The 13,222-nt window shown below is 32.4% G+C and overlaps 1 protein-coding gene across 1 annotated transcript; it reads left to right on the top strand.

Moving 5' to 3' along the window:
- The first annotated feature begins 3,542 nt into the window (after window positions 1–3,542).
- Window positions 3,543–7,374, top strand: LOC115886146. Its single transcript, XM_030905220.1, has 2 exons — window positions 3,543–3,940; window positions 6,041–7,374. The coding sequence occupies exon 2, from the start codon at window positions 6,382–6,384 to the stop codon at window positions 6,970–6,972; it is 591 nt and encodes a 196-aa protein (XP_030761080.1). The 5' UTR covers window positions 3,543–3,940; window positions 6,041–6,381; the 3' UTR covers window positions 6,973–7,374.
- Window positions 7,375–13,222: the final 5,848 nt, after the last annotated feature.

The raw sequence follows: 13,222 nt of genomic DNA, 5'->3' as shown, positions 1-13,222 counted from the left end.
GTTTCAGATAACATTCAATACAGTATCGCCGTCTAAAACAGTATTAGACAGCGTCAGAGAAAGAAGTGGTACGCGCTTGTTAAATTAAAACTATTAAAGTTTCTGAGGTTTAATTAAGGTTTTGTGGTAGTTCTGAGTTCCATTGCCGTGCCGAATAAGAAGTTTAGTTAAGGTGAGTTTATTTTATCTCACTGAGCAACTAGTTGGTTACTGTTTATTGTTTTTATTGAGATATATTATATTTCCGAATCTCAGATAAATTTTAAGATAGATAGTAGTATAAATTTTAAGAATATAAGTAGATATTTGATTGAATATAAAGAAAAGATAATTTGCAGATGATAATATTGAAGTATTTCTTTATAGTGAGTTATTTATAATTTCTCTATGTGACTTTTAACAGAAGATAAGAATATATTTGTGTATTAATATTATCAAATTAATCTTGATTGAATATTAAGAAAATACGATTTGCAGATGATAATATTGAAGTATTTCTTTACAGTGATTTATTTATATTTTGTCTAAGTGACTTTAATAGAAGATAAGAATATATTTCTGTATTTGTATTATCAAATTGATCTTGAATGAATTATGTTTAGCTTTATTATTTTCTACAGTTAGCCTTTGGGGCGTAGTGACCCTGTGTAGCGTAGTTAGACTTGAAGAGTAGTTCGTCCTGTAGCGTAATTAGCCTTGACAAGTAGTTAGTCCCGTAGCGTAATTAGACTTGAAGAGTAGTTACCCCGTAGTGTAGTTTGACTATTAACTTGTGTATTTTTTTAGCCTGTGTGGCACTTTGATAGCCTGTGTGGCATTTTTTAGCCTGTGTGGCACTTTGATAGCCTGTGTGGCATTTTTTTAGCCTGTGTGGCACTTTGATAGCCTGTGTGGCATTTTTTTAGCCTATGTGGCACTTTGATAGCCTGTGTGGCATTTTTTTAGCCGGTGTGGCGCTTTGATAGCCTGTGTGGCATTTTTTTAGCCAGTGTGGCACTTTGATAGCCTGTGTGGCATTTTTTTAGCCTGTGTGGCATTTTGATAGCCTGTGTGGCATGTTTTTTTTAATAGTCTCTGTGACTAGCCTGTGTGGCATTTTATTATTTTATTTAAACTTGTATTTTTAAGTTGGACTATTGATAAATCATTCAAGTACCTGTTTAATTTTAAATTCACTTTATTTTAATAATAACTGGTAACATTGTTGCTCACACCATGTTTTTTTCTTTAATTGCAGGTAGGTCATCTCGGTAGCCATACAAGACTTTTGTTGCTATACAACATTTGTCCATTTGCAGCGCCTAGATCAAAGTTGGCTATTACCATTAGTAACGTACCATCTATTAGTATTATTTTTATTTTATATTATTAGTTGTATTTTACTTTTTTACAACATGTACGCCCTTTAAATTTGTTTTATGGTTTTTATTTTTAATTTGAGTTGACCGCTTGAAAAAAAAATTGGCCCGTACACACTGGTAGTTTACAAACAATACAGCTCTGTAAATAATATTATTTTTTTTATTTCAAAACTGTAAAAATTTTACAAAAAAAAAGACAAGAAAATTTTTAAGCTAGTCAGAGTCAGAGTGGCCTATGTTATAGTACGTAATAGAATGAATAATAGTAAATTATTCTCAATCTTATCATATGGTTTTTCTTTCTTTTTCGTTGTTTGAGCCAAGTCTATTACTTCGAAATTGATATCTTCTTTTTCCATTTCTTTCTCAGCAGCCTCTACCGTTCTTGGATGTTCTTCTCTGTTTAGTAAATTATAATTATTGGAAATATAAGTAAGTTTTCCGGCCCTTTCCACGGGATTTTTGTTTTTCTTGGCCGATGGAGAAATCCGTAAGTATCTACTAAGGATCTTTTCGGCTGCGGCTGTTGACGATGGTTAATTTAAATTGTCTATAGCCAATATACTTATTTTAGAGCTGGAGCAAATTCTTGCCCACCAGACAATAATTTTCTAGTGTGTGTATATACAAGGTTGTTCACCACATACGACCCGGAGTATTGTAGCTAAACTATTAGATTTTTACAAATTGTAAGTTTTGGGTTCATTGAAGGACTATTAGAGCTACAATTTAAAAATATTTTTACAAGATATGCTCCCAAATAGCTCCCAACAAGATATGTCCCAAATAAGTTAAAAATATTATAGTTGTATTTTTTAAATGGAACACCCTGTATATTATTCTATTTTTAGATTCTACGATTGAAATAAAGGTAAATTTGATTAAGGTTTATCACACTTAAACCTTACCGTTTTTGAAATATTTTCAATTTTATGAAATTGCAGTAAAAATGTTAAGGCTTCATTTCTCGAAGGGTATCAAAGTTTTTAATACTAAATCTTTACTGAAGATTATTTATTGATCAGATATTGTGTTGCAATAATAAAAATTTTGCTACCTTATACAGAGTGTCCAAAAATTTCTATTAAATAATTACTAGCTTTAAACGCCAATAACTTGTTTAATTTAAATGAAACACCCTATATATTTTACGTGAATCAGATGCACAATGTAATTGTCACTATACCCATGAAATATTGATATTTTAGATTATTTTTAAAGATGTAACAAATTTTCAAAGAGTACAGATACTACTATTGTCGATATAGTTCGCTTATTTCATTAAAAAATATAAAAAAAACTGTTTAAATATTGTTTGTTAAAAAGGACCAATTAATATGATCCCAGTATTCAAACTACATTAATTGACTGTTTACGTTGATTAATAATAATTGCTCCAAATACTAAAAAACTGAATACTAGTAACAGTTTATAAATTTTATTTCATTTTTTGACGAATGCTTGTTTATAAAAACAGAGACGTTTATTTTCATAACTTATTATTATATTGATTTCTGAGCCAAATTCACATTTATTTAGAATACTTTATTGATTAAAACAATTTAAAAGTATGTAATTCACTAATTTTTGGTCGGAAATAATGGTGGTAGGTATATTTAATTGGTATACTCTTTCACAAAGATTTAAATAGTTTTTTTTGTATACCAATGGCCGTGTAATACATTTTGTACATATATGTGGCTTTAAAAAAATCTGAAATGTCAATATTCCATTGGTATAGTGATAAATGAAGTCTAAATTATAAGAAAATGCATTTTCTACAAAAACTTGAAGAGATGGGTAAAAAATGGTATAATACAATTTGATAGACAATTACATTGTGCATCTGATTCGCGTAAAATATATAGGGTGTTCCATTTAAATTAAACAAGTTATTGCCGTTTAAAGCTAGTAATTATTTAATATAAATTTTTGGACACTCTGTATAAGGTGGTAAAATTTTTATTATTGCAACACAATATCTGATCAATAAATAATCTTCAGTAAATATTTAGTATTAAAAACTTTGATACCTTTGGAGAAATGAAGCCTTAACATTTTTACTGCAATTTCATAAAATTGAAAATATTTCAAAAACGGTAAGGTTTAAGTGTGATAAACCTTAATCAAATTTACCTTTATTTCAATCGTAGAATCCAAAAATAGAATAATATTGTCAAGACTTAAATATAGGCCAACTTGGGTTTACATCAAATTGGGAAAAATCATGTAAAATATAATTCTAGTAAACCAATTTGATGTAGATTCAAGGGAATCGTTCGCGTATACGTCGACCTGAATATGTTCTTATAATAAACATTGTTAATTAAACAATTAAAATCAGGTCGATGTAAGCGTGATGTTTCAGGGCTAGCTCGTACTAAATATCGGTGCTGGAAATATACAAAGGAGATTTTTGAGCACGTACCCGCCGATAATTGGGACGAGCGGAAAAATATAAAATGGTGTGCTGAGGACAGGGGTAGTAAGTCAGTCCATCGATGTGAGTCGTATTATACAGTCAGTAATTCGCGTTATCAGTCCGTTAGTAGAAGACAGCGCAGACTGAAGATGTTCCTGTAAGTACTTAGTTAACTAAACCATTAAGTCTTGGCATTCCCCAAAATTGTATTATACTGTGAACTTAATATTAAATAAATGCACATTTTGTTCAATGGTTGTTTTGATTGAGAGAGAGAACCTGGTATAGCGACCCTAGCAAACAACCCCCAGCTAGGTCGCGACAATATACAGGGTGTCTCCATTAAAAAAAACGAAGAAAAATTATTTTGTATTTTAGGAAGTTTGGCGTAGAATTTTGAGCATCCTGTATGATTTACGATTACCATATTTATAACAAAATAAGTAAAGCTTCTAAAGTAAATACCTAATGTAGTTTTGATTTCAAGACAGTTTTTGTATTTTATTCCAATCATAATATTACTAGTAGATACAGTGGTTTTAATTGTGGTCAAACGCGGTCAAACTCAAACCAACTTCTATGCCTATCTTCTCATTAGGCCAATAATTAACAGATTCAGCGTTAACAACACCAAAAAAGTACGCCGCTTGCTGATAGCTATACATAAAAGACGCTTCGTTAAGCCAAACTAGTCCTATTTAATGCCCCTTGTAATTGCTACTCATTTATTTACAGTTCCATCTGACCCTGGTACGCTGTAACCCTTCCGTGTTAATTGTTGCCGGTAACATGACTCGTGACATTAATTTTTCAGCGGCTCGCTGTAACGCGATACGTCCCTATCCTTCTCGATCAATTTCGCACAACAGAATAATTACATTCGGACAAAACCTTAATTATAAAACTGAATTAATCGAGACAATCACTGACAACAATCGAGACAAAGCTCTGATAATAGTCAGTCACAACACATACATACCATACAGAAATAAAAAACAATTATGTGTGCACTATGTGCGCATGTGTTATTATTTGTATAATGTTTTGTATTATCTTTTGTTTGTTTGTTTGTGTACCTTGTTTTTTTACTTTTTTTGTTAGTTTACCTTTGTCTACAAATTTAAAAAAAAATTTTGACAATAAAGGCATTTATTTATTTATTTATTTATTCATATTTGAAGTGAAACTTCTTACTAACAGCTATTAAATTGAAGGATTTGAAGGACATGTTCGAAAAAGTAATAAATTAAATACCGTAAAATGGGGTGAATAGGGACTGGAGGGTGAATAGGGACGAAATTAGAAAATTTCTTTGAAAAGGAAATGCACTTTTTCAGTAATGACTAATGGAATCTGCGCATGTCGAAATATTTACTAGAGTACTAATTGGTTCTATTGGCAATACTGGTTTTAGTGTCAAAATTCACATGTCATCTGTCAATAGTTACAAAACAGCTGATCAAAAGTGTCAAGTTATAAGTCCTAAAAAACTTCATGTGGTTCTCCTAGAAAAAGTAAGTGAATATTATTCATATTTGGGAGTTAGTTAGCGAATTTGTCCTTAAATGAAATTGGGGAGTTTTCTAGATGACATTTTTTTACCTAAACACTGCATATTTTTGTGTATAGGGGAGAATAGGGACAACATGCCAAGAACATATAAAAGGCTTTTCGGCAAAGGTTATAAGCACCACACTAAGGAAAATATCTTACAAGCTTTAGAAGAAATCCGAAACAGTACTTTGAGTTTCCGTAAGGCGGCTCAAAAGTACGGGGTACCAAAGTCGGTTCTATTTCGCCATGCAAATGGCGAAGTGAAGAAACAAGGCGGACAAACGGTACTGTCAGCCCAGGAAGAGTGCATGTTCATTGAAAGAATTAACATCTGCTCAGAATGGGGATATCCCATTGATTGCTACGATTTGCGTCTAATCGTTAAGAATTATCTAGATAAATTGGGGAGGAATGAACCAAGATTTAAAAACAATTTACCCGGGAAGGATTTTGTTTACAGTTTTTTAAAAAGAAATAAAAAAAAATTTCGCTAAGATTTTGCGAAAAAATAAAACGCTCTAGAGCAAATGTTTCGAGAGAAGTTATAAATTATCATTTTGATAACCTAGAGCAATGCCTGCAAGGCATTCCTCCATGTAACATCGTAAATTACGATGAAACGAATTTATGTGACGACGTAGGTACCTTTTGCCGTTTTTGATGGTGTTTAAACAGTATAACAAAAATGATTTTTTTCTTGTAGGAAAAACAACAAGCAAACATCCAGAGAGAATAATGAACACAACAAAATCTAGCACATCGATAATGTTTGCAGCTTCGGGAGATGGTAAACTCTTACCCGCATATGTTGTATATAAAGCGCAACATATTTACTCATCTTAGGGAATAGGAGGACCGCGTGGAAGTAGGTACAACCGTACTCGATCGGGTTGGTTTGATAGAAATACGTTCGAAGACTGGGTCAACACTGTAGCTTTACCATATTTAAACAAACTGGAAGGAAGAAAAGTTTTATTGGGCGATAATTTAGCATCTCACATTTCAGTAGATGTAATAAAAAAACTGAAAGAAAATAATATTGATATGATTTTCCTCCCTCCCAATTCGACGCATTTAGCACAACCCCTAGATTTGTCTTTTTTCAGACCATTAAAAATAGCATGGAGAGAAATTTTATTGAAATGGAAAAAGGGGGAATGGAGGAAGGAGTCTTCTATACCGAAGTCCAAGAAAAATATTTTATCTGGATTCAAAAAAGGTGGCAATGTACCCCTTAATAGGCAAGAAGTATTAAGATGTTTACCGGAGGAGCCTATTGAAGTTGAAGATGTGGAGATCGAAGCAGCAAATAATTCTATATTAGATCTATTGAAGGAGTTGCGCTACACGCCTGGAAAGAGAATCCAGTTTGATTCGGAATCAGACTCAGCTTCAAGTAATATTTACAATGCCGAAACAGCTAATAATATCGAATATGATGAGCATGAAAGTGATCAGAGTATGGACTTTGAGGAACCTGAAGATACTTCACCATCACTATCACCATCACCATCACCATCCTGTAATAAATATAGTGATATGCTATCTCAAACTGATATTAATGTAGGAGACTGGGTTTTAGTTAAATTTCCAGTAGATAAGAAAATGCAAATATTAAGCAAAGGGTTTATATAGGAAAAGTTACCCAAAAAGATGGTCCATCCATTTTGAGGGAACATTTTTGCGAAAAAGACCCTCTGCAAGAGAAAAACTGGGAAACATATACGTTTTTCCAAATATTGAAGACAGAAGTGACTTTACTTCACACCAAATAATTAAAAAACTAAACAAATGGTCAGAACGCAGAGGAATATTTAACTTTGAAAATATTGACACCCAAAAATTTGAGAAACTTTAAATTGATACGGACATATTACCTAATACCTAGTACATAACAGAAAATAAGTATATATTTTTATTTGTCCTATAATTGTTTAAGTGTATTTCGGTATATTTTCTATATTTGTATGATTTATATGATGTCATAGACACAATGGTAACAATACACAATATATACAACTTAAATTCCATACATACGAGGCGTTTCGGAAAAAATAAGAACGATAGAAAAACAATATAACATACGAACATCTTTCAAAACACAAAATACACTTAGATCCATTTTATCACATACTAAACCAATAAATACAGAACAACAAACAAAAAATTTAATATACCAAATACCCTGTTAATGCGATAAATTTTACATTGGTGAAACATCTAGACCCTTAAATGTTAGAATTAAAGAACATAAAGATTATTTAAGAAAGGGAGATTTTCACAAATCTAAGATTTGTCAACATTCTTGGGACACAGGGCACAGAATAAATTTTAATAACGCCAAAATTATAATGAAAGAAGCAATAGCCTCTAAAAGAAAAATAAAAGAGGATTTTTTAATTCAATCTAATAAAAATAAATCTATTGCTCATGCATCTGTAGATGTTAGTAATGTATGGCAATCGCTTCTTTGATTTTAAAGAACAATAGATACAAGATAAATAAACATAACATACGTAAAATTTAAAAATAATCATACAGAAAGTTTGGGGCTTTTTGGTTTTACCTTATTGAGTAATTGTTATCAGGTAGTAATTGTTAATTTTGAAGTTTAAATATCAAGTTAAAAATGTCATTTTAACAGAACGTCAACGGTTTCTTGGACGTATCTGTTTTAAAAAAGTAAAGTGTTCTCGAATAGTTGAATTTAAATATTTTAAATAGTTTTTTTTCTTTATTCTTTGTATTTTTTTGCTTCCGACGACGGAAAGAGATAACTTTCCGAAACGTTAAGCATTTTTTTGCTTTGTTAGACAAATTTGTATTACCGTAAACATAACTTCTGACAAGCAGCGTCCGTTTAGCTTTAACGCAGAAGTGTATACAAAAAATAATTATTTTATTTTGTAGATTTTCTTGCAGCAGTGGCGAAACACCCATACAGGATTTTTTTGGAAAGATGAATCCGCCACATAGGTATAGACATTTTTTATATGCATTAGTGTTAAGTTGATATTTGCTATTAGTTATAAACAATTAGTTATGATTTAGTTCTTCATTTTCCAAAAATCAAAATTCCAAAATCCCATATAATTTACATGCAATGTGGTAACGTAGAAAAATGAAAAAAAGTGTCACTTTGCACATTGCTATCAATTCGCGAACCTTGTCATTTTTTGACGTTTGTAGAAAAAATATAGTTTTTGCGCGTAAAAATTGTTTTTTTTTGGTGTAAAGGCGCATTATTACGACTCGTGTACTTGGCAAGTATTTTTTATTGGCCTACAGGATCTGGCGGGAGTGCGGCGTAGCTCCTATAATAAATAACTTAGAAATTCTGTATAGATACCAGACGCACCGTGTATACCCTGTATACCAATTACAAATGTTTGTCAAGTACACGAATCGTGAGAATGCGCCATAACAAATAGTTTTTACGATTCAGCAAGAACAGTTAAAATCTTCAAGCTAAAAAAGAATTTCGAATTTATAGCGATGAAACACGAGATATCTAGGAATTTTCCCGAGACTATATCTGTCAGAAAAGTTAATCATTATTTTACTTCTCAAAATAAAATAGAAAGTAGAATCATGGGAAATAGAGACGGAAAAGAGTTATTCTACTTGTTAGGTCCAGATTCAGCGTTAATTATGAGAGACGAGGATAATACGAAATAGAATTATCCAGGGTCCCGTTTAGTTTCGGCAAGTTATTTTAGCAAGTTAGAAGACATTACGCGCTCGAACAAATACCTTTCAGAATATTAGCGGATTCAAAAAGGCGGAAATATTATGAAATGAGTAAAGTTTGAGCTATCGATAGAACTGTGCAATTATTTATTTCATAGCTTTATAGCTAAAATATTTCCAATTTAAATGTCCCCTGGGAAATAAAATTAAATACAGGAGTTACAACTTTAATGGCGACTGGTACAACTAACCGAAAAATTTTCCAGTTATCCAACCGCTAGTTATACCGTGCTGGCAACTGTTAGTTTTGGGTCGGTAGTTACATGTGTGGAAGTAAATTGCATAGGGATCTTATTAAGTCGGAGTGAGAGAAATGCGACGGTGTGCTGTTGCGGCGTTGCCGGTACACCTTTCCCTATCTAGTAAAGTAAAATCACGATCACAAACCGCTTATTTTTAAACTTTTTTTCGAAAAGATAACTAGACGAAATCATTAGATATGTTTCTGAGCATCTAAAATCGAATTATAAGGATATCGTTAAGGTGTCCATTTTTTTACAACGAGAAAACGTCAGTAATCGCGATAATTTAAAAACTTAACACGCCATAACTTAAGAACCACTTTAGATATTGAAACTGTTTTTTTTATTTTGAAGATCGGATCTTTTACAATATGATTAATAACTATACGCGGTGTAGCTAATTTAGTTGGTTGCTTTTATAATAATATACAGAGTGTAACTTAAATTATAAAAACAATCTTAAACCCCAGCGCCACATCAAGGCATAGCTACATTACTGGGAACACATTCACACAACCTTTCACTCCAAACAAATTACTATGAGTACTACGAGCACAAATCTAAAAATTAATCCAGACGGCTCTTTAGGTACGAATACTAAATCTAGGTGGTTCATTATTTTGCCTAAAATTAGTATATAGGCAGCACCAACACAAATCTAAAGTTTCGACTCTTTAATTTACCTAAAATATACACTCATAGTGTTTAACTAATAATTTGTTTTTAATTATACACATGCACACACTCCTTCATAGACATACGTTATGTTAGTAAAAAAATAATTCTTTTCATGAAATTTATGGTTTAAAAATGCGGCAATGGTAAATAATCTAAAATATATGTATCCTTATTAATGTTTTACCACAAAAAATGGACGGAGCTTTATTATAAAAGAGGACGGTTTCTCATAAACATTTATTATTTTAGTAAAAATGCCTGCACCACCATCAGGTAAGTTTTTAACATTTAGTTTTATCTAAAGATTTACTTTATTTTTAATTTTTATATATATTTTTAAAAGGGACCTAACATTAAAAAGGACCTAAAGATTTACTTTATTTTTAACATTTACTTTTTAATTTATTTTTTAAAAAGGACCTAAAGATTTACTTTATTTTTAATTTTTAATATATTTTCTATGTTTAATTCTTTTCCAATGTATTTTAAAGGACCTACAGATTTACTTTATTTTTTATTTTTATATATTTTTAAAAGGAACCGAACATGACTACAAAACTACCCATTACCGATTATCGAAGACCTGACAGATAGGCTGGCTGGCCAAAAGTATTTTACGATTTTGAATTGTCGGTCGGGGTATCACCAGATCAAGCTATCCGAAGAGTCAATCCCCATAACGGATTTCATTACTCCTGATGGAAAGTATGAGTATGTAAAGGTGCCGTTTGGGCTAACCAACGCCCCATATGTTTTCCAACGTGCTATGGACACTATTCTTGGGGATTTGAGATTCAACAAAGTCTTAGTCTATTTGGACAACATTTTGGTTCCATCAAAGACCATTGAAGCAGGACTGGAAACACTTAAAATTGTACTTACTCGTCTGGAAGAATATGGTGTCAGTTAACTTAACCTAGAAAAATGTCACTTTCTTACTGACGAAATTGAATACCTAGGCTATATTATCAGAAACGGATAAATTCAACCGAGTTCAACCAAATTGGAAGCAATCAAAAATTTTCCTGTCCCGAAAAACATTCATCAAATTCGTCAGTTTTTCGGTTTGATTGGACATTTTAGAAAATGTGTGCCACGTTTTGCGCAAAAATCTAAACCTTTGAGTAAATTATTGAAGAAAGCAAAAAAAAGGGAATGGACAGATGAACAACAAAGATCCTACGACTGCCTGAAAGAATTTATGACTATTCCTCCCATCTTAACCATCTTTGATAGTCAAAAACAAACCATCTTGTATACAGATGCAAGTCGAATAGGAATAGCTGAAATTTGAATATAAACACAATATAAAAATATATTTTTTTTGAAATTATGAGGAAATTATGAGTACTTCAAACATACTTTCAGAGTCCTTATCCTTCCGTACGTACAGTCAGGTACAGCTATGGTATGGGAATTAAAAATCACCTCTGGATTGGGGATGGAAAAATTCAAAGAACGGGTTGATGCCCATTGCTACTTCCCAAGATGCAGCTCCCCAAGAATTATTAAATCTGATTTCATGTAAATGTGCCAAAGGTTGTAATACATCTTGTAGTTGCCGCAAAACAGGTTTGCGTTGCTCGGTAATGTGTGCACTTTGTCAGGGCAAATCATGTTCGAATAGTTTGGAGGTGGCAAAATTAGACGAAGATGAGTACGAGGACAATTTTCCTCTCGATGAAGATCAACGAAAAGAGTATTCTGCACTTTATGAACCAGATCCGGAATATGATACAGATGTGGAAGACATTCAGGAAGATTATATTGAACAGCCAGTAACATCAAAAAACGAAGGAACTCTGATGAACCTTCCACCTCAAAAGAAACCTAGGTTGACGACATGTGGATTAGGCCTATTGAAAATGAGGAGACCGCTAAAAAAACGCGCCGGGTACTTTAGCTCAAGGTAGCTCCCTGAGAGATAAGGCGGTTAAACTTGATTTTCCACCAGTCGCGCAACAATAAAAATTTAGTCCGTTATTGCGGTCATAATGAAAATTGCGTTCTTCCATTATGACCGCGACAGCAGGCTACTGCCAACCAGTAGCAAACAAGTTTTTAGGCTTTATGTCTCGGGGGTACCAATCAAGCCTATATACAAGAAACCGACACAACTCTCCAACACCAACCCGGCTCCCTATGTACACATCCAGTAATAATGGCTCTCTGGTCAGAAGAAAGAGAATTATTCCTCTTGCAGGTTGAGCATTGGCTGCTGCTTTAACTACATTAATTGCTGGAGTAATTGCAAACAGCATAGTGGAGGCAAAGCAGGCATCTCAAATACATGACCTAGAAAACAATCAAGTAATGCTATTGAATAAAGCCACAGAAAACCGTAAGACAATAAATCTGATGCTAAACGACAATAAAGCATTATGGATGGTTGTAGGGAATCAAACTGAAAAATTGAATGAAATCATTGATGATTATAACTGTTTTAACGATACAGAGAATGCATACAAGGATATGCGAGAAGAATGGGCTCTTACTGCCCCGAATGCATTTATTCGAGTATTAAATGGTGCGTTGATCGGAAAATTGGCTGTAGATCTACTACCTGGAGATGCTTAGCAAAAACTAATAAGATACTATCCAGAATTCACGAACACCATCTTTGCTCAAAACCCAACTGTAAGTAGTTATCTTACCCCTATACTGCGACAGGTTCCATCGACTTCCTGAAATTTTCAGGCATTTCAGTGACTTTCAGGAGTTCTTGTAAATTACCTGCCTGAAGGAAGTGTATTTACCTGTTACAGTATAGGTATTAATTACATAAATGTAAAAGAAGTGAATGTCAATACCAGAGGCTATAGAAAAGGGCTTTATTTACTCCCCATGGCTAAAGGACCATAATTGGGGTAGTTTAGGGGTCGGTTTGGGGTAGTGTGTTTTATGTATAGAAACATATTGATCGGTATATGTTTGGTAACCACATTATTATTAATTGATTGTTAATTGAGTATTTAATTAGAGGTTAAAGGTGTCGATAAGTGTATTTACGTCTGTAAGGTTAAATGTTAAGATAACAGTGGTTAATTTTAGCAAGCTGTTTACGAAATAGTTGGTGTTGATGAAAATGTTTTACTTATTTAAACGTATTAAATGATATCAACCTAAATGATTGACTAACTTATCCTAATTTTAATATAAAGTATAGTAAAACAAGAAATGGTTGAACATACAGTAGAAACAAGAACAAGAAATAG

This window comes from Sitophilus oryzae, unplaced genomic scaffold (assembly GCF_002938485.1).
Source record: "Sitophilus oryzae breed Bouriz unplaced genomic scaffold, Soryzae_2.0 scaffold_469_pilon_pilon, whole genome shotgun sequence".
Classification (NCBI taxonomy): Eukaryota; Metazoa; Arthropoda; class Insecta; order Coleoptera; family Curculionidae; genus Sitophilus; species Sitophilus oryzae.
Note: the sequence above shows the minus strand (reverse complement) of the source record. Positions and strands in the feature narration are given on the sequence as shown.

Excerpts from the sequence above, each read along its gene's own strand:
- LOC115886146 (XM_030905220.1), top strand. The coding sequence starts at position 6,382 with ATGATTTTCCTCCCTCCCAATTCGACGCATTTAGCACAACCCCTAGAT.